This window comes from Micromys minutus (assembly GCF_963924665.1).
Source record: "Micromys minutus genome assembly, chromosome: 9".
Lineage (NCBI taxonomy): Eukaryota > Metazoa > Chordata > Mammalia > Rodentia > Muridae > Micromys > Micromys minutus.
Window position 1 is genome coordinate 24,414,958 of NC_137978.1, and position 27,358 is coordinate 24,442,315.

The 27,358-nt window shown below is 44.0% G+C and overlaps 1 protein-coding gene across 1 annotated transcript in view; it reads right to left on the reverse strand.

Moving 5' to 3' along the window:
* The window catches only part of C8A (complement C8 alpha chain), a gene marked incomplete at both ends in the record, with an annotated part of 53,552 nt that overhangs the window by 1,209 nt on the left and 24,985 nt on the right, over window positions 1-27,358 (reverse strand). The window contains 3 exons of the mRNA XM_080922137.1: window positions 4,132-4,363; window positions 9,249-9,406; window positions 10,545-10,670. Coding sequence (XP_080778263.1) covers window positions 4,132-4,363; window positions 9,249-9,406; window positions 10,545-10,670 — 516 coding nt within the window. The remainder of the gene's footprint in view (window positions 1-4,131; window positions 4,364-9,248; window positions 9,407-10,544; window positions 10,671-27,358) is intronic.

Consider the following 27,358-nt stretch of genomic DNA (forward strand, 5'->3'; position numbering starts at 1 on the left):
TCCTAGCACCCTAGGGCGCCTCAGATCTCACTGTGAACATCATTGGATTAGATTATCTCCAAGTCCCTTCCAGCACTGTAATTATACTCCCTGATGGGGCAGCCACAGCAGGATCCTTAGTCTCTATTTCTCCCACCTCTGCGACTCTGTCCCTGATGGCAAAGGTTTGCTAGGAAAACTCCCAGGGATCCTAATGGGTTTTGGTGGAAGCTGACAGATTTCTCTGCCTTAGATGTCCTTGCCAGTTTAATCGCTGTCAGGCTGAACGTTCCGTAAGGTGGTCACAAGGCCACCTGATGTCCACACACGGCTGGGGCTCCTGGCAATGCTGGCAGTAGCTGAATATAAGGAACTGGATACGGAAGGATTGAGACTTTGAATAAATACAGCTTTTAGACCCCTACTTTCACTCAGATCACTGGAGTCTTGCTCCTCCTCCACAGCCTATAGTATATGCATATGGCTCAGCATGATTCTCATGGAGTCTGGCCTCCACCCTGAGAGGATGTTTAGGTGACCCCTTCTCTCTGCTGTGTGGACTAAGCCTTAGAAAGGGAAATAATTAGAATGGCCAAGCCAAGAATTACACCTGTGTCAGGCCTTGTAGATGGTCCTGCAGACGTTTGTATTTCGATATTCATTCCACGTCCCCAAGGAGGGCTGCCTAGTCACACATACTCAGGTGACTTCATCTGAGCCTTCCCATTTTAATTAGTAAAATAAAGGCGAGAGCTGGTGATTGGGCAGGGGAAGGGAAGGTGGAGAGAGGGTCAGAGGTGAGGGGAAGGGAAAGCAGAAGGGATGGGGAGGAGCACCAAGATGGAGATCGAGAAGGATGAATTAGATCCAGGTGGACTTAATTGGCGTTAAGTAGCTATGAACATTTAAGGATTTTTATAGGTCTTATTTCTTATATACAAAGACAGTTTGTATCCTTGCCTATTGATGTAATCTTATTGTGTAGAGGGTTTGTGGATTGAGAGTTTGGTATATAAACCTGTATGAAAAACTATCCGGCCTTAGAGTCCTGGTTGTGCTGGGTGGGGTGGTAATTCCACCCGGGACAGAGGTAGTAGGGCAGGCAGAGGAAACGGCCAGAGAAGGGAACCGTGCTGAGAATAAGGAATGCACACCTACTGCATGGTAGAAGCTGTGCCCTCGGAGGGAGACTGCAGGGCTGATAAAGAGATAAGCCTTTCCATTTTTAATAATTACTGCAACAGGCCTGACCGAAGTCACGAAGTGGTTATCCCATCCCCACTCCTGTAAGTGATTGTCACTGAGATTGTCTCAGAGTCTCTCTGCTCATTCAGAACAGCCTAACACGGGACAGGCTCAGTAGGGATAGGTAGGTCAAGGCCTTGGGTCCTTGCTTCGGGCTTCCTGGGCTCAGCTCCCTGCTCCTCCATTTTTTAGCCACAAGACCTTTGGCAAATTATCTCACATTGCTCCTGCCTCAGCCTCCTCATTTGTAAAAAGATATGAACAAGAGCGTTTCTCTCATACAGCTCTGTGGGAATAGTTAAGCTCACACACAAGAATGTGCTGCTACGATGCTGGCTTGGAATGAAGAACCATTATTTCTGTCAAGTGGCCTTTGGTCTTGGCAGGAAAGTTGCCTGGCTGCGGGGCCTGCAACCTAGCGTATACCCTGCTGGAGAGCCAAAAGAATCTGTGAGCTCTAGAGCTGGGCTATCTTGGCCCAGAGCATCTTTTCCTCCTCACCCCATGCTGTAATTCACCAATTCCCAAGTAGTTAGACAGTTGCTTCTCCAGCTCCCAAGAGAACTGTACAACAGCATTGAGCCTGGTAGTTGGTGATGTGGTTTTTATTCTCGGTACCAGCATTTCTCAAATTTGGGCCTTCCTTCTCTTTCCTACATCTCTCAGAATTTCTCCCCTGGATAGCAGACAGCTGTCTGAGACTTACACTGTCTGTTCTTGAGCAGAGGAAAAATGGAGAAGTGACCAACCCAGGTACACCCTGTCCATTGCGCATCGAGCATAGAACAGCCTCTTCCTTCTGCTTGGTGGCATGGAATCTGTCATACACCTTCGCTGGCTTAATGCTCAACCCAGCCTATGAGCAGTATACCACTATAATTTCATTTTGCAGCAAGTGCTTACATGAGACTCGGAGACACTGGGCTTCAAAGGCATGTTTGACCTCAGAGCTGTGCTGCCCTGCCTCCTGATTTGAGATGCTCTCTCAGTGAGGGAATGATAACCCGCCATTATCTCATCTTAAAACCAGATCACCAAGGAGATCACCCCCGAATGCTAAGGAAACTGCTGTCTGGGGTTCCTCCCTGTCAAGCCGGGTTACTTTCGGATTCCGACCAACAAGTCTTCATTATGTTGTCCTTCCCTAGTCCAAATCTGTGGCACAGAGACTTTTTGGTGGAACTTCCCTGAGACAATCTTACCATCATCCCACTGTGACTTCCTATAGGTTCATCAGCTTCACTCTATACACGTCATAACAGATCTGAAAGAAAGTCCTTCCTCGTGAAGCCAACATCCTCTGCTCTACTAATCTTAAACTTTGATCTCAGTGGCCATGCAAAGCAAGGCTCAGCCCTTCCCGCACGTCCATTCCCAAGAATCTCATCCTTCCCGTGTGTTCTTAATGCCAACAGTTCGCAGTCGTCCTCGTATAATGTCCCAACTTTGCTTCAGCGACATCTGATGGAGCGCATGGGAGTGAAGGCCCTGGCATGTCTGCCAACCTAGTCCTTTTCTCCAGAGACAGCTGTGTCAGGCTTTGACTCCACTGAGGAGGGCTGCATGCTTTATTTTCTACGTATGGCTGTTTAGCCAGTTGCTCCTACTCCCCCACTCTGTGCTTCCCTGGGAGGTTGCCATGGACACTGTACCTCTGATTGGTCCATCCAGACTTTCCTTGTTCTGTGTACATGCTCTTCCATACAATAGCCAAGTGAAACTGGTTGATGCACTGATTTTACAACCCGTATACTCTGCCTTCATCCTGTGTATCATGTCAAAGTAGCTTTGTATGTCTGGTAATCTGAATGCTTAGGTATTGGGATGTGTATCGATACAGTGGGAGCTTGCCAGGCCTGGCAGCATAGACCTGTAGGTCAGCCTTTTTTGAGAAGCTGAGATGGCAAGTCCCAGGTTCAAGGCCTGCCTAGGCAGCTTAGTGAATGTCCATCTCAAATGAAAAGTAAAAAGAGAGCTGGAGTGTAAATCTGTCATTGAGCAAAGTGTCATAGAGCACTTTGTCCAGGATGCATAAAGCCCCAAGAGGCAGGGAAGGAAGGAGGAAGGGAGGGATAGAGGAAGGGAGGAAGAGAATGTGTATGAGAGAAACTTAAATGGAACTAGTTGAACCCCCCCCCCAAAGAAGTGTTTAAACAGAATTTCCCAGGTGGGTTCATGAAATACCTGGGATTCATATCCAGGGTCCCCCAGTTCATCCTAAAGAAAGAAAGTCTTTATTCTTCATAATAAATTTCTTCCAAAGTGCTGATTAGTAAGTTCATGCCCAAACTATACACTCTCAGATCTTCTTTGCCCCAACTTTGTTTTGAGTAGTAGTTATAATGGTATCCACTGCATACCTCCAACAAAACATCTTCAACTCCCAATTCCCACTTTCTATGAACCAAACCTTATCTAAAAGTTTGGTCTCTCCTGTGAGGCCACAGTAAGATAAAGCCATGTGCATTCACCTGGGGCCTAACCCAATGACTTGTATTTGTTCAAAGAGAGGAAAACAGAGAGAAGGAGGGGAGGGGAGGCGTGTGACTGTGGAGGCAGAGATTGGAGTGATATGTCTACAAACCAAGCAACTCCAAGGTCTGTTGGCAACTACTAGAAGCCAAGGGGGGCACATCCCTAATCTAGAGGCTCCAGAAACAATCTTTGCCATGCTTCTGGAGTGCATTTCAGTCTACAAGTAGATCTGGAAAATGAAGGGTCTTCATATCAGGAAGAAAAATGGAGGAACAATTAAGCATGCAACATGACTATAACACTCTTGGCTGTGGATTTCTAGAACAGCCAATGAGAGTACCAGGAAGAGGTTAGGAACCCCAAAGGTACCTCTGTGTACTGGCCCCTTGAATCCATGTCAGGCTAGGGCAGAGTGGACTGCCTGAGTCTTACCCTCTGTCACCTCCATCACCATGCGCTCACAGGCAGGGCCCTGCCGGCCCATGCTACACTGGCACCGGCAGCTGGTGCCCTCGAGTATGGCTTCCCCATTGTTGAAGCAGGGCCCGCAACGGCAAGCATTAAATTCCATCAGATACTGGTCCAAAGCCCTGCGCAGGTTCTGACGTTTAGCCTCCAGAGGCCCCAGGCTTGTGTGCCGCAGCAGCTGATAGATGGGCTGCATCTGTAGGTACAAGAGAAGCACAGGTTCCCCATGTTGACTCTGCCCACTTTCTCATAGCCCCACAACTAGCCACGAAGCTTCTGGAAGGCTTGCTGTAGAGTGTAGATGCCCAGGTTTCCCTTGTCCTTCAGGATCCTCAGAGCCATTCTATGAATGGGCTCTAAGCATCCCACTCCTAGATGAGTATCCATGTGATACTCATGGGGGATCAAAGTATCCATGTGACTAGCTCAGAACCACACAAGTGTTCAGTGCAAGTACCATTCTGAACATGGTTTCCAATACCTCTGAAATTGATGCTGTCCTAACTTCAGAGAAAGAAGAGCACCTAGAAGCTACCCTAGCTAACTTGCTTGTTTCCTCCAGAACTTGAGGAAGCCAGACGCATGTAATGGGTCGAGTTCTATGCATTCAGGCGTGTTTTCTGGTTTTATCTGCCACCCTTTAACAGAGGCACTGACTAAGGGAGTTCCATTGCCTTTGGTATGTTGGTATGTGGGCGGAGGGGAGTCATTTCCACATGGTGTACTCAGGGTTTCCCAGCCCTGTTCACTGAAATGAATGGCGTGCTGACAGGAGCATGGGGCAGTGTGTATGACAGGCTGTGTGGCAGCACTGTATTCTGCCAGAAACGTCCTTGTGCCGAAAACCAAACCTGTCCAAGCCATTGCTAATAAACGCCCTAGGGGCAAAACAACCTTGGGCTGAGAAGCGGTAGGAAGAGAAGAGGACATTGTTCTCCTGATTCTTTCTGGCTGTGGGATCTTTGTCATGGGACCTATGTACCTCCCTTCTTCATCTGAAAATGGATACCAACACCCACCTTCTGCTTTCTGGTTTTGCTGTGAGGACCCCGGAAGATGAAATGTGGCAAAGCCTCATCACATAGATAAAGAAGTGAAGTGAATACGGATTGCTGCCTAGCAGTGTGGCTGAGAGACTCCTGATCCACCAAACCGGCGCCTGATACCGACTCTAGAATCCTCAGGACCCAAAGTGAGTGTCAGGTAAGAGTGTAAGAGACAGAATAATATACAACACACCATTCTCATTAGAAACACTATTAACAAAAACAGAGAAGAACACTGGGAAGATGGCTGTGTGGGTAAAGGGTTTGCTGAGTAAGCATGAAGATCCAGGTTTGAATCCCTAACACCCAAGCAAAAAGCCAGGCACAGCAGCCAGTTCCTGTAACCCCAGCAGTGACAAGATTATTCTGGGAACTTGTTGGCCAGTTGTCACAAAGATCCAAGTTCTGTGACAGACCCTACCTCAAAAAAATAGGACAAAAACAGTTGGCATTGACCTTTGACCTCCAAACACATTTTTCTGGGATGAGTGTACACACTCATACACACACACACACACACACACACTCACACACACACACGAGGAGGGGGCAGGGATGGAGGGAAGGAGGGATAGAGGAAAGGGGAGAGGGAGAGAGGAGGAGGGAGAGAGGGACAGACTGTTCTTCCTGTCTCATTACTTCTGATTATCTTTGGAACCAGAAAATCATACAATGAAAGTTTTCATCGGTGCTCTCATTTTCCAGGGGAAGAACCTGAGGGCTCAAAGGAGAAGCAATTTGCATATGTCTGATTGAGCCACCATGGGTCAGGCAGAATTCAAGGGCAGGCACTTCACAGAACTTTGACAGGTTCCTGGAAATGTGGATAGAAAGACTCATAGCAAACAGACCTTGGTTACTGGTCAGAGGCCAATTTACAGGCCTTCAGACATGGGAAGCAAGGATTGGTGGAACCTGGGCCAAAAGACATCACTTACTGGAAGGTCAGGAAGTTGGGCCCATTGTTAGGAGATGAGTATGGAACTGGACTGCCAGGGTCCTGTTTAAAGAAGACCCTTATTTTCAGGTAAGGCCAGCCTCACAGGGCACCTTCCTCTTAACTTTAAAGCAGGTGCAACTCAAGTCCCTCCCCTGCCCTCATGACCCTCAGGAAGTGCTCCTGGGGAGGGCTGGCTGTTTGTAGAAGAAGGAAGGATAGAGAAACTGAAATCTTAGAACCTTAGAGCTTAAAATTCATTGGCAATGATTTTATGCCAATTTATAGATAAGTCAGCAGAGTCAGGCAAGGAATGAAGCAGTTTGTCTATGCATGTATAGCTCATACATACTTAACACAGGTATAAAATAAAAAAATAAAACAATATGGCCCATGGATTCACTCACTCTAAGTACCTGCTAGAAATAAATACTTACTGCTGACATCATTTCTACTTTGGATCTTAAATAATTTCTAACTGGCATGCTCATCTGTGTTCTCTCTCTCTCTCTCTCTCTCTCTCTCTCTCTCTCTCCCTCCCTCCCTCCCTCCCTCCCTCCCAGACCCTTCCCCTCCATCCCTCCCTCCCTCTATCCCTCCCTCCCTCTCCCCCCCTCTCTCTCTCCCTCCCTCCCCCTCTCTCTCTCCCTCTCGCTCTCCCTCCCTCCCTCTCCCTCCTTCCATCCCTCCCTCCCTCCCTCCCTCTCCCTCCTTCCATCCCTCCCTCCCTCCCTCTCCCTCCCTCCCTCCTTCTCCCCCCTTTCTCTCTCTCTCTCTCTCTCTCTCTCTCTCTCTCTCTCTCTCTCTCTCTCTCTCTCTCTCTCCATTCTCCTTTTAAAGCATAAGAAAAGCTTCATGATTTAGTGTATTCATTCCTCAGAGGGCTACACCTCTCAGAGTGTGGTGCAGGTTGTGAAGCAATGGCGGATATTAGAGAGTTAATGGTACATTGCTGTCTTTTGCTTTCTTCAGGCTTCTATGCTGGTCCCTTACTGTGGATCTGTTTCCTCATCTAAGACCTCCTGAGTATCTCCTCTCTAACTTTACAGCCTGTCATTCTTTGTTATGTTACACACGGTGAGCTGAAAGTGAAGAAATTGACCCAGATTGCACAAAGACAGGGTGAATAAACCACGTTCCAAACTCTTCCTCTTCTCTCCTTCCCAAACCCCAATCTTTTTGTTCCAACAAGAGTATTAGTCTTTGCATTTCCAACCCTGCCTTCCCCTTGGTACTTTTGCTCAAAGCAAACACAAAGTTCTTATCTTGACTATGAAATTGTGTGTGTGTGTGTGTGTGTATGTGTGTATGTGTGTGTGTGTGTGTGTTCCTGATACCAATTTTACAGTTTTTGCCCAAATCACTAATAGCTTGAATGATAGTGATTTTCAAACCCTATGTGAATTACAGGCGCGTGAAAGTGGTCCCTTACTTATTGGAGAAGAAATAAAATCAAGGTTAATCCATCTGACCTTTGTTTTTCCTCACAGAAAGCACAGTGTTAAAATCCAGTTTTATTTTAGATGTTTTAGGAATATTTATCAGTTTAAATATACAATATCTCTATGCTCACAGACATGTAAAAATGGGCACAGATATGGTATTAATAGGACAGCAATATTATTTTTCTTAAAAGTTTCAAAAACAGCTGTTTTTAAAGAACCATCTTGTATATTAACAAACATAGTTTGACAGATAAAATAATCCAGTTTGTGAGGTTAGGAACAAAGCCAGAGGTTTGTTTGTTTGCTTGCTTGTTTGCTTGTTTTGTTTTTTCCTGACTTCATTGACATGTCAAGTCAGAGGATTCTTACCTGGCGGGGCGGTGGGGAGGTGTGTGCCATGTGGATTACTCAGTGAGATCCCTGGTTTATTCCTCTAGATTCCACTGACCTGGGCCATTGCCTTATTTCTCCTGGGCCACAAAAATACCCTACCCTGTGGCTATGAGTCAGTGTTTTAAGGAAGGTGCTAGGGCAGAGACAAATAAGAACTGAACACATGGTCCAGGAAGCTGAAATCTAGACACTGTTACCTGAAGACTATCTAGACCTAAGCAACTCATTTGTTGTCTCTGGGCTTGATTCCTAATTGGTTCAGTATTTATTGTTTGCTCCTTTAATGAAAACATGGTACTCTGCACAATGGACTATTATTCGGCCATTAAAAAATAAGTTTGCAGGGAGATGGATGAATATGGAAATGGTGATAGTAAGAGAGGTCATTTGTTCCAGAAAGCATGTGCTCCCTCCCATGCAGATTTTAGGCATTAATATAGATATATGTGTATGTGAATAGCTGAGAAGGTGGGTAAAATACAAATGTCTTTAAGGGGATCAAGAGATGTAACACTAGATGTAAGAAAGGGTAATGACAAAAGATACAAAGCTAACTTTAATCTAGTTTTCATGGTGGATGTGTGGATTCAACTCCTATGGATTAAAGGAGCACAAACCACTCTTGTATCACAATAGAATCCACCGTGTGTTCTTCCTTTGAGGGAGCAATTGTGAGCCTCCAGTGTTCTTTTACATTCTGGTGACCATGATCACTATAAGAATTAAACATGATTAGACACTGAGTACATTTGTCACATCGATGCACATAGAAAAAGTGATTTTCCCCCACATTTATTCTGGGGGAGAGGTGTTACAACTTGATATTTTTCTCTTTTCTTCTGTTTAAAACTATATCAAATCATTCTGTCACAGCGTTATTTAACGTGCGAATTATATTGCTGTTCATAAACTTCAGCTTTTAAAGAAATTATAACCTCCTAATTTACCAGATCGATCTTTCAATTAGTTCATGCAAAAGTGTAAGTTGTTGTCTCGTGCCTAATCCTGCAAAGGGTCTGGGCTAGCTGTGGTCAACCAGACCCTGACCAGACAAAAGTTTCTGACCCCAGCTGTCCTGTGAGTCTGGATTAAAGTCATATCTTCTCTGTAGGCAGGTTTGGGCAAGGGCACCAGTTCAGTGTGCCGTTACATTTAATCTTGTTCTTTGATGGTCTCATAATAAGAAATATGAAATGATCTGCTCGGCTTCACTTTCATTTCTTATGGACATAGGGTTTCTTCAACTGCGAAAAGACTTACCTCAAAATCGATAACAACTGGGTTATACTTTAATGATCTCCCCCAGGACCGGTATGCAATGGTACTGCTGCTGTGTGTCAAGACACCGCCCGAGTCAGAACTTCCACCTTGCACCCGAGAAATGATGTCCTCCACTGCCAAGGCCTTCTTAAGTTTGTCTATCAAAAGAATGACAGTATTAGCTTCCCCCCACCCCCAAACCAAAGGGCCAGATGGTAAGTTCTACTGAGGAGATGTTTAGTAGTGTTTATCCGTTCTCCTTAGAGCTACCCTTCTTCTACTGTAGCTGATAACCAGCAGGATGGAATGGTCAGAAACTTCACCTCCTGTGTGTAGAGCAGACATAGAGAGGCCAGCCCAACCCAACATGTATAGTAAATGGTTGGGAAGGTCAATGGTGGTTCATCTACTCATTCATTCATGGGTCAGGGATATACGTGGTACATACTTGCTCTTGTGCTCTCTCCCTCTACCTCTTTACTCTCTCCTTTACTCCCTCTCTCCTTTTCTCTCTTGCTCTTGCTCTATCCCTGCCAAACATTGCAGATTCTCTGACAGATGTTACCATGGTTCTCAGTTCAGATAATGAGAAGAAAGCAGTTTGATGGACTAGTCAGGAAGAATAATTAGTTGCTGACAAAGTAAGCATTTGCCAGGTCAAGGAGAGAGGCTGAGAGGTCATCAGAAATGGGTGATTTGGCTAAATACTGGAGACATAAAAAACCAAATCCATGTGTATAACTTAAGCCAATTCAATATTCACTTTGCTTACTATATTATAAGCTGCTTCCATAATCCTTTCTCTGTCCCTCACCTGAAAAAAAAAACTTGATTTGTATTTGACAGGTGAGTGAGTAAGTGAATGAATGAATGAATAAATGAACACCCAGACTGACATGTTCAAGAAATGCTGACTACTCATGTAAATTCTCACTGGTCATTATTCCTTGAGCTTAACTTGGGAGTCATAATGTCTTCTCCTGAGGGACTTGCCTACTCTCTCTGCACCATATCCTGATGAGATAAGAAGAGATGCTATCCACACTTCCCATTGCACGCCATGTCTTGCTGGGATACTTGTCTAGCCCTTGGAATCTAGGAAGCCTCCTTAGACTGCTGAATGTTTTGAAGATGACTTCAGTGTGGGCAGGCGGACCCAAAATGGACATTATACACAAGTCATGGCTTGGGGGACTTGAAATGGAATCAGCTGGAGGAAGAGGAATATTGTATGAATAGTTTGTCTCAGAACAAGTCTGGCTTCACTCTTGGGAAGACCCAGTAATAAGCACTTGCCAGAGTCGCCATCTCCAGACGCATCACAAGACTCTCCTGATAAACCTCCTTCGACAATTAATTTATTCTCAAACTCCAGGCCAATGGCACCTCCAATGCATTTTTTGACATCTTCCACAGTAATATCTGTAGCAGAAAGACAGAATCAAAGTGCTGGGGTTAGAAAGGACAGCTGCCATGGTGCGATCAGCTCAGGCTAGGAAAAGCTTACTTAGACTTTGCCAGAGGGCTCCCTTGAAATTGTAACGTTTTCTCCTGTGGATGGCCATCCCAACACCTGTAGAAATGGGGTGGGAGAGGGGTGCAGATGGGCACAAGCAGCTCTAGATTCTCCTTGATTTTCCTTTGCCATTCTCCTCTGAGCCTCCATGAAGAATTGTTCTAGTTCATCCGTCTCCGTTCAGCCCTGGCCTTCATCCCATTTTGCACAGAATATCCTTCAGAGTAAATGCCATCTTCCCTCCCTTCACTCTTTCTGAAGTTTATCCAAGCTCCTGTTCAGATAGCATTTACTCCAGGACGTGATTGTGGAACAGAACACTCCCCGCTCTCTTTAGTTGTACGTTACTGGTCATCTTTGTCACTGTTCTCTTTAATCAGTTCAGTCATGTTTTTTTTTTTTTTTTCCCCCAGAAGAAATGGCTGATAAATGAAAGACATTCAAGGAATGAATGTTGTGCTCCTGTGGGAAGGGAATGGAAGGAACCTGACAATTTCCAATCCCAGCCATTGACACCTGGGAACTCTGCAAAAGGCCATGATTGCACTGGCCTCAGTTTCTCATTTGTGGAAAAGAAGGGGGTTGTTCCCCCCCCCCAGGCACGTATCAGTGGAAGCCCTCTGAGACACTAGAAGTAGCAGCTTCTGCACACCTCTGGGGCTGGCAGTGAGTGCCTGGAGGAAAAGATGCTCTGAGTAACCCACTCTGCACCATGTAAAGGACTTCTGCTATTTTTACAGAAGCATTATTTTATTTTTAGTGCATAACTAATTGAGGAAGATTTAATATTTAATTGTTTTAATTTAAGGGGAAAAAGTTTCAAGGGTGATAAACAACAGTGGATGAAAAGAATTCACAGGCAGAAGGCAGAGCGAGTTCTCCAGTGAACAGTGGAGTGCTACCACCCCAGAGTACAGCCCGATGGATCTGGGCCACAGAATTCACAGGCAGAAGGCAGAGCGACTTCTCCAGTGAACAGTGGAGTGCTACCATCCCAGAGTACAGCCCGATGGATCTGGGCCACAGAGAGCAACTGTGCTCCCAAATGGTCTGTAGACCGAGTGCCAGGAAGTGCTTGTTTGCAGGAAAGAATTCTAGCTTGGTTTGAGCCGTGAGATTTGTCTGCAGTAGCTTTGCTTTCTGAGGACCCCAAAATAAGATGCCAGCCAAGACCGTGACTCAGAATCATAGAACCTGAGAGCTAAAGAGCCTCCAGACACCCAGCACACACTTCTAATTTACAGTCAAGATGCCATACTGTCCATGAAGGTTAATTGTCTCGCCTAAGGCCATCCAGCTGAAGTCAGAGAAGCTAGGATTCACATGAATGAGTGAGTGTCTGCCTCAGAAGGCTGTGGCTTCGTCACCATCCCCAGTTGTTGTATCAGACTAAGGCATCCTGTCCTCTGAGAGAAAAATTTAGTAGGCACCTGCTATGTACCGTGCTGGCACTCCGAGTACTGGTAATGTAGCTATCTTGTGTTAAAAGTCTGTGCGTCAGCTGTGAATCTGATTAACCTTATAAGGCTAGTGTGTGTAATGCATGTACCAGCTGAAGCACATCTACATCAGAGAGTTGCTTGTTGGGATGCAGCAGAGCTGATGAGAAGGGTCTCAACAGAAGCTATTGGAGATGCTACAAACAGAGGTCGCCACACGGAGCCCACTGAGGCATCCGAAACAATGAGCTCAGTGCCAGAGAGGAGCTCAAACCTGTATCCAAATGCAGGACCTGAGACTAGTATTGGAAGAAGGGACTCAGATCCAGAGGGATGGGTGTAAAGAGGTAGAGTGGTATAGAGGAGAGAAGAGAGTAGGCTGTGGCGCTGCTGTTGAGAGCCAGTGTGGCTTAGGCTGACAGCCTGATCTATAGACGCCTCTGCCAATGTTCTACATCCATCCCACCGGTTCATGTTCCACAGGAGGCCTGGGTGTGGGGCAGATCAAACTACAATGAGCTTGAAGCGTTTGAATTCTAAGCTTTTGAGCTCACGTCACCTCAGCACACTCAACTGTGGATTAAAAAGGTAGACTCCTGGGCCCCATTTCCTTTCATTCTGAGTGTATATTTATGTGAAATTGGATTTTTTTTTTAAATGCAAGGACCGCAGATGATTCTCAGGTGGTGAACCTGGAACAGGATGGTTCTACAGAAGGTGTCTGGTAGTTTATTCAGTGCACTGAGCCACACACCATCTCAGCCGGTGCCTCTGCTAAGGCCTTAGATGTGGAAACAGTGATCAACCTCATTGTGTCTACTTAGAATCAGACCTGGAAAGGCTGGGGTGGGGCAGGGCGAGGAGGGACTTTCTGGTTAATCATCAGGACTCAGAAACCCTTCAGGTAAATGAATGAACTCTCAGTCTGACAAAACAATGAGACTCCCTTGGAAAAGTTGTGACAGGTTATCCTAGGGACAAAATACCAACCTCACAAGCACCAAGGGAAATGTGGAGAGCTGAGCAGACAGGACCTAAGGTTCTGGGTTACTCCCAGTTTACCAGGGCAATGAAGCCAGAAGAAAACAATAATCAGAAAACAGGTGAGGTTAGCCCATGGTCCTCTCCCAGGTTAGCGGGATCTAGAATCCGATGACAACCCTGAGTAATGGATTTACCCTGGAAACACTGCTTAGCTGTTAATGTTCCTTAGGGAGGAAGGAAATCCTGCAGCTGAAGACACCAGATGGCCCCTAGGACAGTAGGTTGCCTGAAAGAGGCCAGGCTCAGAAGGATGCTTCCCCTTCATGAGGTATCTAAAGCAGTACAACCTGCTCAGTTAAAAGGGCTCTTAAAGGTTTCAGTGTCTGGGAGGATAGGGAAGGGGGAGTTGCTAACCAATAAACATAAAATTCCAGTTATGATATCTCTATACAGCACTGTTCCTGTCATTAATCACACTGCGGTATATAAAACATGCTAAGGGGTGGATGTTCTTGTAACAATAAAGGATTTGTCGTGCATATGTGTGTGTTTGAGTGTGAGTGTATTTATGTGCTATTTCATGTATGTACATAGAGACGATATCAAGGAATTCAGGGAGTCTTCCTAAATCTGTCTTTGAGGGTAGATCTGTCAATCAAACCCAAAGCTGTTTTTTTTTTTTTTTTTTTTGTCCACTTGACACAAGCTAGGGTCATCTAGGAAGAGAGGAAACCTCATTTTTCCTCTTTTTTTCTTTTTAAAATAAATTGAATAAGCAAGTAATTTTTGAGACAGTGTCCTGAAAGTCCCGGTGTAAACCAAGCTATCCCCAGACTCACAGATATACACCAGACTCTGCTTCAGAGTGCTGGGATCAAAGGCATGGCCGCCATGCCTGGCCTAGGAAAGGGAACCTCAGTTGAGCTGTTGCTACCATCAGATGGCCTACAGGCATATCCACAGGTGTTTCCATGATAAACGATTGTAGTGGGAGGGCTCAGCCCACTTTGAGTGGCACCACCACAGGGAAGGTGTTCCTGGGTTATGTAAGAATTCAACCCAGTAGGCAATGGTAAGAGAGTGCTATCCCGCCACAGGCTCCACTTCAGTTCCTGCCTCCAGATTCTCGCCCTGAGCTCCTTCCCTATGGACTGTGATGGAGAAGCGTAAGTCAGGTTGAGTTTGATAGTGGTCAATATCATGCTCAGAACGGCTGACAGACTCCAGAGTGGAAAAGAGGGAATTTCCCCCAGGGCTGCATCTCACTCTAGGCTGGTGAAAAGAAAGGCGGCTTTAAGGAAGGTCTGCTGGGCAGTCCAGGATCTCAAAAAGTATGTCTCTGGCCACCAAGCCTACCATCTGCTTTCCTGTTGGGCACCGCAGCGGCGCAGGTGTGAGAGCTGTCCTCATTCCACAGGGTTCTGCAGTAAAAGTTGGCGGCTTGACTTCTGAGGTTCGAGAACAGAGGCTCTGTCGTTCTTCAGATTAAAGGTATCAAGTGGAAAACAGGTGTGATCCATTATTTATCTCTGCCTGACAAACACCACGTGGGCGACTGTGATCTATCTGCTGTGTTTCTCTGCTACACTGGTTTCCTGCCCAAATGCTCTCTCCAAAGGGAAAAGAGAGTCTTAGTGTCACAGTGGGGAAGACCACTGCTCAGCTTGTGACTGGATTGGCTGAGACACATTGGATAACTCACCTGCCCTAGTCTTGCTTCCATTCGTCTGTTTAAATTCATGTTTGTTGCCAACCGCTGGTGAGTAAGAGGGTGTGCCTTTGCCTCTTTGACTCCTGGTGGCAGATATCCCTCTTCCTTTTCACTGAGCCTCTTCCTGCTCTTCTCTAGCTTTTCCCTACTACCTGGGGATCTCCACGGAACCTCTGTGTTTCTCTCCAGAACTGTATTTAGCACACTCTTGACATTTGTTTTATTTCTTGGTCCATTTGTTTTCTATTAGACCGGAAGTTAGTGTTTGGCTAGGCAAGGTCCAGCATGGAGTGTGGTGTGTTCAACACCCTCAGGAGTGGTCAGGTACCAGCTAGCTCTGCCATTTCTAGACAATACCACTAAAGCATTTGAGGGGCCATATGTATTCTTGAGGAGTTGTGTGTGTCTGGGGGGAGTTGTGTGTACTCCTTTAAAAGGAGATACAAACTAGTGCTTTGTAACGTCATGGGTAAATCTTGGTGTTTTGTGAAGTGTTTTCATTTACCTTATATTATCTCATTCCAACTGTCTTCAGGGAATGGAGGATTCGACCTTAGTATTGAGCTTACTGGAGGAGCGTGAGTCTGGTGCTGAGAAGGTAAAGTCTGAAGCCATTAGCTGGCAGGGTACCTCTAATTCACTTGACCTCTTGGTGCCCCAGTTCTCCTGCCTTGAAGATAACAATAAGAGATTCACTTAACGAGTCTCTGAAAAGATGAATTAGCTGGCGTGCCTTGGCTACTATCGGTGCCTGACTCACTCTGGATTTCATGACTAGCAACCCAAGAATCAGGTTTCTGAAACCTAAGATGTGCTGAGCACATCCACATGTGCCTGTGTCATCATGCCAGTGGTGCTGGGCAGAGAAGCACTCATCGCATGTCATTAGGATCAATGGTGGTCCCCAAATCTAAAACCTAAAAAGGCTGCCCTCCAGTGATGTCCTTATTACACAGGAAACTCAGAGAGTGACGGCCATGCTCTATACTCATAGTGGCAATATTAGGGCTGCATCCCAGCCGTCTGCCTACCTGATGAGAGCTGATCTCTAGAGTCTTTGATTTTGCAATTTAATACTGGCCATGAGAAGGAGCAACATGTGGGAGGCCAGGCTCTGAAGTAGAGACTCCATTACCTGGAATCCCATATTTGTTCAACTTCTGTCTGGACAAGTGCTTGACCTCACCGTGCTTCAGTTTGTCTCCCTAGAAGGTGACTAGAGTACAGTCCCTTCATGAGGCTATGGTGAGATGTTAACAGCTCACAGAAATGTTACTAAAGGCCAAACACTACCTCTTAGTGCTGGTTTGGGAAATGCTGCAGGTTACACTGAGGCTCTGGGTTCCCGAGTCTCAAGATGGAAGATCTTAGGCTGGAGGAGGCAGGTGAATTTGTGATGGATAATGGGTTCTCTGCATCAACAGTTGAGTGGTATAATCTGCTAGGACACAGGTGAGTGAAGACTGTACAAGTAACACCCAGATTACAGATAAGTAAATACCCAGGGAGGATAAACCAAGGTACTCCAAGCCTATGTCTTCGTGTTACATTGCCTGCAAAGCTAAGGGTGTGAAGAATTATGATACCTTATCATTTTTCCCTTTAAGTATGAAGCTACTTTCAATGATATTAGAAGTGGAAATTCAAAAATCAGGACAAAGTCAGAAGGATGGCACTGAGTGACTCTCAATTCCATGTGTATGCAAATGACCTAAGGGGAATGGGGATGGAGCCAAGACACCAGGAATCTGTCAGTCAATCAATACCATCCATCACTGTGAAGTCTGGTTGTCATGGTAACTGGGGATAAAGCCTGGAGCTTGTTAGAATCCAGCTACTGTCTGTTCAGGGTGACTGGTTGGTTAGCCGGCGAGGCAAAAGACCTGCCGGGCCATTCCAGACTGCTTAGCCATGAATATAGAACTCTTCAATATTCTCACCCTCACCCTCCTCACAGTCCAAAGGAGCTGAGACCACCCTTTAGGAAAACACTACAGAGTACAAGGAAAGCTCCAAAGAATGTGTGTCAAGTATAGGATTCTGACCCACCCACCAGTAGCCTTTAACCTCCATTCTTGAGCAGGATTCTGCAGATTTACCAGGAATGGAATCCATCAGGAAAGGGGTACATGCTGTAGAGTGATACATATATATCTATGTCTAAAGGCCGTAGAAACTCTTAATGACAGGCATCCAGCCCAGAAATTGAGAGACAGAATGATTTCTTAGAAGTCCTATATATGCTAGGCAAAACATAAGGTTGAGGATGCATCAGATAGGCAAGGAAGGAATGAAAGGGACTGTAGACTCCCACAGAGAATGTGAGACTGTTCAGGGATGAATGTACATAGCATTACAACCTAGATGGAGATCAAATGGAGTATGGACAAGGCCAATGCTCCGTTATGTGGATGCTGACCATCTTGCCCAGCACCAGGGACCCTCCAGGTGAGTGTCCATCTTCTTATGTCTCTTGCAGCTGGCTATCTTCTCTGGCTTTTGAAGCCAATGATGACTTTATTCCTGATCACTCTTGTCATAACTCTTCCTAACATAACCCAGACACAGGGACAAGGCCTCCTCAACTGAATGTAACATTGAAGTGAGACTGAACACTGGCCTGCTAACATTAACCCTACCATATTTGTTGCCTCGGACACTCACATGGGACTCCATGAAGGTTTGAATGTCTTCAGAGACTGAAAACTGGAAAAAGTTAAAATAAAATGGGTTGGCCGCTCCTTTGTGCTTTGCTTGTGTATGTTTCTACTCCACAATCATGTTATAGGGACCTCAAGATAGCTGCACATTGCTCTAGAGCAGGGATCTGTACCCGTCATCTCTGGGTACCAGAAATCATGGTTACTCAGTGCAGATTTTCAGTCATTGTGGCTGTCCTGGGCCTCCAGATTGCTAACAAGATATTTGGAGATGGCTTAATTTTGGTTTATTCCTCATAGTAAATCCCACTAATAATATATATTTTGTACAAAGTTCTGGATAAATATATACTACTGATTCGGTTTCTTTGGAGAACTCCCAACTAATATACTTCCTGGAGCCTCTCTTATGGCTATTGGTGATTTTCCCTTATTAGTATGGTTTGGTATATATTCATAATCAATAGAGCACAACATATTAAGGCATACTTTTTAATAGTCTTTTGACTGTCCCCAAAAGTAAGAAATACATTTTACATTGGGATCCAGCCTCCACACATTCAAGTAAATAAAGTTTCAGTATTTCGTTATATTTTGAGTGACACATATATTCTCTGCATCCTATCAAACTTAATATGTTGGTTATAATTTAACGCTGATCATGATCATGGTCTACTAAATTTATTTGACAAATTTTTGAATATAGTAGGTTATATTCTGAAGTTTGAAAAACCCGAGGATCCAACATCCTTGAGACACTATAGAATTACTGGTTAAAATCAGTTTTCAAGACTGACACCTGATTCCAATGATACATAAATGTGCATCCTTTGTGATAAATGTAAAACACTGGGGAAATTATTTGGCATACCTGAATATTGGTGCTTTGTAAACTGTATATTTTACTTTACTTTTCACAAATGACTTCCCATTAAGTGAAACAATGAATTTTAAGTTATTAGCCCAATGTCAACCTCTCAGCTGATGCCCAGTAACTGCTGGCTGGCCTTACCATAATGGTGACTGTCTATCAGGATGAATGGAAGACTCTATGGGAAAAAGGATACATATTTGGAAAATATACAAACTCTAACTCAGAAGACCTTGGATCTGCACTGAGTCAAGTTACAGTGTTTACTTAAGCTCTTTGGGCCTCAGCTTTCTCTCTAACAAAAAAAAAAAAAAAAATTAGAGGAAATAATAACACAATTCCTCATGAAACTATTACAGAGATTAATTTGAATACCAGATGTGATTGTATATTTGCTTTACAAATATTAGGTGTTACCACATGTAAATATATTTTATTAAAATCAAATACTTTGGTTGATTCTAGGTACAGTGAATGAAAATTTAAATCATTAGTCACTTTGGGTGGCAACTCATTTGGCTGCCCACAAAGTAAATGATCCATGACTATAATCAGGTGATTATAACAAAGAGAAACCCACTGCCTTCCATGAGCCCCCTGATGAGCGGGAACACTTATTAATCATGTTGGTATCTGGACAGTGCCTCCCATGTTAAGTGTGTTTAACAAATGTTTATTTAATAGAGAGCTAAAGGAATGAATGAATAAGGAAGACAGGAGGGTGGGAGGAAGAGCAAGAGAAGCAATAATTAATTCTACCCTTGTGGCTTGTTCTAAGTTGTATGTTAGTGGTGGTCAGCTGGCCCAAGAACCCTGATGAAAGAGGATGATCAATGAAGGGTCAGATGAACTACACTCTTGCTGGAAGGGCCTTTCCAGGGTCACTGTTATCTGGCATCCATCAGGGGCAGGGATGATGGAGAACACACACTGATTCAGACAGAGTTGTTAACACTTTGAAAGATAGTGATGAGAATCCAAAGTGACCTTGACAAATGGGGAAAACAGACCCTCCCAAACTTGATGAAGCTCTGGAGACAGAAATGAATGACCTTGATTGAAAAACTGGGCAGGTGGGGGAGGAGGCATGATGGCTGAGGCTTCGGGTCTACAGCAGAAACATCAGCCACTATGGGCAGGACATGATGTTAATGATTTCCCTTCTGTTTGAGCAATGTTTCAGTGCTGGCCTGCTGCGGAACCCTGTGATATAGGTCTTCTCGTTATCCCCACTTTACAGATGAGAGAACAGTTAAGATTGCATTCAGAAGCTGGGAGGCTGGGAAGGCTGGGAAGTTGAACGCACATAGTAACAAGGCCACTGCCATGCTCTGACTGTAGTTCATTCCCTGAAGATGAACTCATGGTGAAATTCTATTCTTAGTGTTATCGTGTTGGAATGGGCAGAGGGGGGTCATAAGTGACAGTGGGTGGGTTCATTCTCACTAAAACCAGGTCCTGTCCCTTCTGCATAGCAAGTGACAGTGCAGTGTGAAGACTTACTTATTCCAGGTATTTAAACTCCCGACCTTTAGACCCAGGAGTTCTAAATCGATCTCCAATGAAAGTAACCTTGTCAGATATTCAGTCACAGAACCAGAAAATGGACCAAGACAAACAACAATTCATAACACAAGATAAACATCTGAATTACCCTATTGCAGGTTCTGTGTAAGGTGCTCCACATAGATAATTTTGTTTCGTTTTTAAAACAAATCTGTAGTGCTGGAAAGATGGCTCAGCAGTTCATAGCACTAGCTGCTCTTCTCAGGAACCCACATTCAATTCCCAGCACCCACATGGTGGTTCGCAACCATTTGCAACTCTAGTTCTAGGGGACCTGGAACCCTCACACAGACATACATGCAAGGAAAACAAGAATGCATATAAAATAAAATAAATTATTTTTAGAAAATCTATAAAGTGCACCTGTCATTGTCTTATTTGGAAGTAAAGGGAACCGGGTACAGAAACATTAATGAATTTGTGAGACATGGGGCTGATAAATGGTGAAGACACACACAGCCTGGCAGTCTGACTCAGAGCTGACTTTATTGGAGGAGTTGGTGGTCTAGCTGTTGGTATAGCTGCCTTCCAGATCTGACTTCAAAGCTTTCTGAGTGCTTTCTGGAGTCTGAGCACTACACTAAGTGTTCTCTGCAAATAAGTTCATCATCTTAACCATGAGGGAAAGAATAATATATCCAGATTATAGGTGTAATTGGATTTCAAATGATTAAGTAATCTACCCAGAATGGCATAATTAATGAGTAACTGGTCTCATGATCTTAATGGCTCAATTAAATAATCATATCAGTATCTTGCTGTAAAGGGGGGCACATCTACTGAATGTTTACCATGTTATCATGTACATGAAACCCTTCTTTACTATCATCCCTATTTAGGCTTTGATACTAAGAAAGTCCAGGGAAATCTCGTAGTAATTTTGTCAGAGTCACCTGGAATGGAGATTTCCCATCTGTGTGTTTGACTTCATGTTTAGACTCCTTGCTACCACAGCAGTTCTGTTTCTTAATTCAGATGTCTTCAGTACCTGACTGAGCCCACTTGAAATCACAATCCACAACAGTAACTACTGTTTGGACGATGCTTTACTTATCATAGTGTTTTAGTAACTGTTTGTTGTATTGGTTAATTTTCACATTGTCTACCCTCTCTCTCTTCCTTATTCTTGAGATAGACTCTTGGGATAGATCCATGTGGATCCAAACCTGGCAAAACTTTTGCATCAGTCTTCTGAGTGTCTCTACCACCCACACAAAACTGCATAATAACTTTTTAAAATTACGATGGCATTAATATAATATCTTGGCAAACTGAGCTCAGAGAAGTGGCACTGCTGTTTCTAAGCAGCAGACTCTAGGCAAAAGGTGATGGTGCCCAAAAGTGAGAATTTCATGTTACCACATGTGCTGGCTTTGATGGGCCATGGGAGGCTTTTGCCTTCCTTCTCAGCAAAGCATCACTAGTAATCATTCTCTTTAAGATCCTTGCAAAGCCTTCTTAATATACCCCAAACCCACAGAACTGTCAGTTTGGGAGGCCATTGGTGTGTTAGTTTAACTTCCTACTATATACATAATTTTTCTTATAGACCTCTATCAGCTCCTTAATTGATGAAAAACAGTATGCTTCAAGCTGTATCTGATGGACCACGGTCTCCAAAGCTAAAACAAATGTCATAAGTCCTATCTTCATTAGCTAAAAAGAAGGACTAAATCAGACTTCAGCCACATTGTTCATTCCCAATATCATTTATGGGATATCCATCCACCATAGAACATTCCTCATCTAAGTGTACCTGGGGAGACTGACAGAGCAGAAGCAGGCTAATCAGTAGTAGAAGTAGATACCCAGGGGTGGTGGAGAGAGATTGTGAATACAGGAGAGGTAACCAGGGATGGGTGGGGAAATAGAGAGGAGGCCAAAGGTATTTACAGACCGGGAGTCCTAATATAGGCAACTGTCATGGAAAGGTAAGTGTGGGTTTTAACTCAGTATACCTTGTGTACTTTTCACCAACTAGAACTAAGGAAACCCCTTTCCCAGGATCACTGATGAGCGAGAAAACTCGAAGTTGCCTGAGATGACAACATAATAAATGTTGATCACTTTCTACTTGTCTGTTCTTGGAAGTTGGGGAGTTGATGGAATCTCTGAGTTCAGACGATTGCACAGGGTGATAGGACAAGCTGGAAACACCATGAAAGACTAATACCCTAAGCACGGCTTAATCCAATCAAGATTCATCATCACATGACCCAGATCTGTCATGTTCTGCCTGGACTTAGGAAGAACATCTAAGTGTTCTCCCTGAGTCCACCTTCACTGCTTTCTATCTGTGATCTACACATCAGCAAAACACTCTGTAGTCATATGGGTCAGACATATTGCACCCAGTTGGACACCCATGTCAATACAGATATGCTCCATCCTTCTTTCTATGGTCATGGGGTCTTTGAGGGACTTTCTAGACTCTTAAATGCTTGTTTATTGGTTTTAAATTATATGTATGCATGACTGTATGTGAGGATGTGTGCATAAATACAGGTGCCCAGAGAAGCCGGACATGTCAGATCTCCCTGAAGCAGGACTTATGGGAAGGTTTGAGCTGCCCAACATGGATGTTGAGAAATGGACTCGGGTCTTCTGCAAGAGCAGTATATACTCCTTGGCTTGGCTATCTCTCCTGGCCCCACCTATAAAACCTAAGTCCTTTCCTGTTATTCTTCCCTTTGCTTAAAAGCTTCAGCACACATGCCTTCTTTCTCTCTGAAGCTGCTTATACACCTTCTATTTGCAAGATCTTTCTCAAAGCCACCCACTTAGCCCAGGATACCCTCTCATACTCTAATGTCTCCTCATTATCCTTTACCTCTTAGCATGGTTTGAATTTTATCTCCTTAAAGAGACTATCTCTGAACACCCAGCGCTAAGTGAGTGTTCCTTCAATCCCATCACTCTCGGTTTCTACACTTTCTTGTTGTTATTTTACATTTGGTCCTTATCATAATTTGCAATTTTGTCAGTGTCTTGTTTTTGAGCTTTATGAATTGAACTTATGTTCTATTCAGTGACCCTTCTATTAGACATTCTGGGTAGGGCACATTCATATCTCAAGTAGATGACTTCCATATGGAAATTTTTACTGGGGATGATCAGATAGATAGATAGATAGATAGATAGATAGATAGATAGATAGATAGATAGATAGACAAACAGATCATATATACATACATACATACATACATACATACATACATACATACATGACAGGTAGTAGGAAGATGTGTTGACACATAGAAGATGAATTCAGCACCAGTCATTAAATCCCTGCTATGGTCCATGTACTGTGCTGGGAAATAAATCTGCAGAAAAAAAATGACAAAACAGGAGTACCTACCTATTCTCACATTTCAGAAAGAGGGAGACCATAACCAAGTATACCCATGTGGTAGTGTGTTTGTTAACCCAAACTAGAGTCACTTGGGAAGAGGGAACCTCAAATGAGGACTTGCCTACATAAAGTTAGCATATCTGTGGGGCATTTTCTTAGTTGCTAATTGCCCACTGTGGGCAGTGTCATTCCTGAGCAGGGGGCCTGGGCTGCATAGGGGTAGTTGAGAAAGCCAAGAAGAGCAAGCCCATTAAGCAGTGTTCTTTGTTGGGTATGATTCAGTTCCTGTGTTGGCTTCCCTCAGTGAGAGACTGTGATGTGGAACTGTATGTCGAGTAAGTCCTTTCTCACCACACTACTTTTGGTTATGGCATTTAACACAACAACACAGAAGCTGGCTAGCACAAGGCAACTAAGGAGTAAATAGTGATTTCCAAAATTTAAGATAGGGATACATATCAAAGAGGGTCTTACCTCCCTGGTCAAGATAGGCCTCTCAGAAGTGTTGGCTTTGACACTGAGGCCTAAATAGTAGAAACACTTCTTTGAAAACCTCAGACAAGGGGCAGTTGAGACAAAGGGACAACCAATAAAAAGACCCTGGCTTAAAATGAGCCTTCTACATAGGATTCCATAGAACAGAATAACCAGAAGGCAAGAGAATAAATAAAAGGGGTAAAAAGCCCATTGAACTCCTTCAGGAGGCAGGTCAGAGATTGCAGGAGGTGGCAACAGAGCTGGGAGGTCAGATGTCCACATGTACTTTGGAAGAAAGCCACGAGATCTCACTAGGAGGGAAAGGAATTTTGGATTCACATTAATAAAGACCACCTGGCATACCATACAGACACAGTCAATATATAAATAAAGTCCGTGAGGAAAAGGCAAAGACAGGCCAGGGTAGGAGGCACCTACACAAGGGCTCCAAAAGTGAGCTTATGTCTGTCCAGGAAGGAAGCATCGGAAGGATCGGCCTTACAGAATACGAGAGCATGAATGCAGAGGAAGCAGAAACCCATCAGAGCAGGGTCTGTGAAGTATGCCCTATCTCACGGGAACTGTCTGCAGCAAGAGCACATTCCAGATAAACCAGAATGGAAACCATCTCACTCCTTCTCAAAACCCAGCCCAGTGACAAATGCTGTAAGTGTCAAAGAAGGAAAGAAAAACATATCCAGACCATAAATTCAGGCCACAGCCACAATGATTCCTGCAGTTGGTAGAAAGCTGGCATGTGAAGCCTTTAAGGAAGGTTTAGGATCACAATGGAGTCTTATGTTGCCTCCCCCAAATGCAGTCTTTTCTCAATTTTTTTTTTTTGAAGCATGGTGCCATGCTGTCTTTGGGGAAGAAAGCATTTGATCTAAAGGACATATTAGAGGAAAACAGCCTTGTGCATCCTCTGGGACAAACCCAGAAAGGATCTGAGGCAAGCCCAAGGACAAAGAAGTCCCCATTGCAGAGCAGTATGTTTACTGAAATCTTCCCAAGCCAAGGTCAGTCGTGAGTGTGCACCACCTAGGATGTCTAATGGAAACTGCACTTACTAGAATATAAATTAAAGTTGTTGAGATCAAGAAGGTGAAAAGGGCAGGGACAAAGAAGAAGTAGAGAGAGAAAAAAAGATATACCTAGAGAGAAAGGGAATGTGGGGGCAGGGGGCAGGGTGGGTGGAAGGGAAGGTAGAGGAAAACAGCCAGACATCAGATAGGAGAAAGAGCATTTATGCTGCTGTTTGTCAAAGAGAAAGGAGGTAGAGATGGTTTTGTTCTTTGTAGGTTAATATGTAAATGACATTCTGATTTATTAGCGGTCTCCAGCAGATGAGGTGATGATTAGCACATTTCCATATTTATAGAAAAGCAACACTAACTTTTTGGATTTATAGAAAATCAGCCCTTCACAAATAGCAAATTGTGCTATTATCAACATATGGTTTTCTATAAACAGAGCTGAGGTAATTATCCCGGGACAATTTGTCGGTGGGCTCCTTTTGAATATTAACCACTTTGGAAGCCCATTTCTGTCCTATATTAGTTTAAAGAGGAGGGGGCACCAGATACCCCAGGCAACTCATTAGTAATCCAACACTACAGATAGGAGTCTCAATCACAACAGAAACACTGATGGACCAAGGCCCTGAGGTCAAATCCCTGTAGCCTTGGGCAAAGTAATTCACCTCCCAGGTGAGCCTTGGTGCTCTTGTGGCTAACATTTGTACAACACCATCCTCTATGTGTTGTTACAAAATTAAGTGAGAAGATACACAGCTATGCGGGGAATTTAATACGTGCTCAATAATGCTGATTCTTTGTCATTCCTCTCCCCCTTTTTTTGAATTACTTTAAAAAAAGACTCACATAGATGCTGAAGTTCTTTTTACAACAATCTTATGTGGCTTATTTTGTATTTCAGTATGACAGTGCACATATATTCATCCTTATTTAACTGGAAAAGGTTTCTCAAATCAATGAGTTACCTTTGGTTCCTAACATCTATGATTCTGTTTTATGTTCTCTCTTTTGTTATTGATGTTGTTCGAAGATGTCCTTGTAATCCATGCGCTCATTTTGAGACATGTTACTGCATTGCAACCCACAGTTTTCAAAATAATGGGTAATGGGTACCATTATATCCTGGGCACCAGTATAATAAACATTCAGAAGCATGCCATGCATTATTACCCCAAGAAAGAGCACAAACACAGATGAACAAATTCAAAATGAGCTAGGTTAGACAAGAGTCTGAGTTAATACTCCCTGTCTTGCTTCCTGCCTCGGCTTTGTCTTAGGCCTGTGTGAGCATTAAAGAAGTAAAAGAGCATGAGGCACAAATTCCTTGATTCCACTGATGCTGCTATCTAGAGGGGAAAGAAACACTAATAGATGAAAAATTATTTCAATACTAGAGTTGAAGAAGAGGAGCGGACATCTTAAAACTGGGCATTTAAACTTGGTTTTGCGATAGGGGTGGATCTTACAACCTGTGATCGTTCATGGATAAGGTCAGTGGTTCTGTGTAGGGAGTAGCAGAGTCACATGGGGGGGGCAGCCATGTGAGAATACAGACTACTGAGTAGGGTTTCCTTCAGGGTTGGGTGAGAGCTTGAGAAGCCATCTTTCTGATGTGGTGTGGGTACAGCTGGCTTTGAGCTCACACTGAGAGCCACTGTCATACGGGTTAAATGAAAGTCATGAACTCTGTTGATGGCATGCGAAGGGTTTCAGACAGTATTCTTCACCTTTCAGAATGTTGATCACTTGATCTGTGAAGTATTTATCTGTTGGTGGCAACTGCTAAGGACATTTGGAAGGGCCAATCTAAATTGGTGTCATAAGTAAAACATGAACGTTCAGCCTATCACAGAATGAGGGTGATGGGGAGCGAGGGTAGAAGAGAGAAAGACAAAGTGAGATGACTTTAGGTTATCACTGACTAACCACAAAGCTTTTCACCAAAAACTCCATGGACAAAGCATGTTTTCACATTTTAAATAACAAAACTTCCCAAATGCTTTACTTATGAAGTAATTGTGAGGGTCTGGGAAGAACACAGTTTAGGGAACCAAGCCAGTCTGAGTTCAAGGCACACCCCCCCCCCCCCCCGTGCACTACTTAGTAAGTCATTCTAATGAACCTTGCCTCCCTGGAAAAGGATAACACACTGCCTCAGAGTCAGAATCAGTAGACACTGTAAAAGCAAGCTGTAGTGGTTCGTTTTAACGGTCAACATGACACAGTGTAGAATTACTGGTGAAGTCAAAATAAGAGCTTGTCCAGATCAAGCTAGCCTGAGGGCATGTCTATGAAGAGTCATCGAGATCATTTTAATTGAAAATCGAACACCTGCCCAATGTGGGAAAAACTCTTCCCTTGGCAGGATCTGGAGTTCTCTCTGGGTATATATAAACATTGACTGCATTCATTTCTCCTGACCTTTGACTACACATACAATTTGTCTCATGGTCTCAAGTTCCAGCCACTGTCATTCTCCAGAGTAGACTAGAACCTG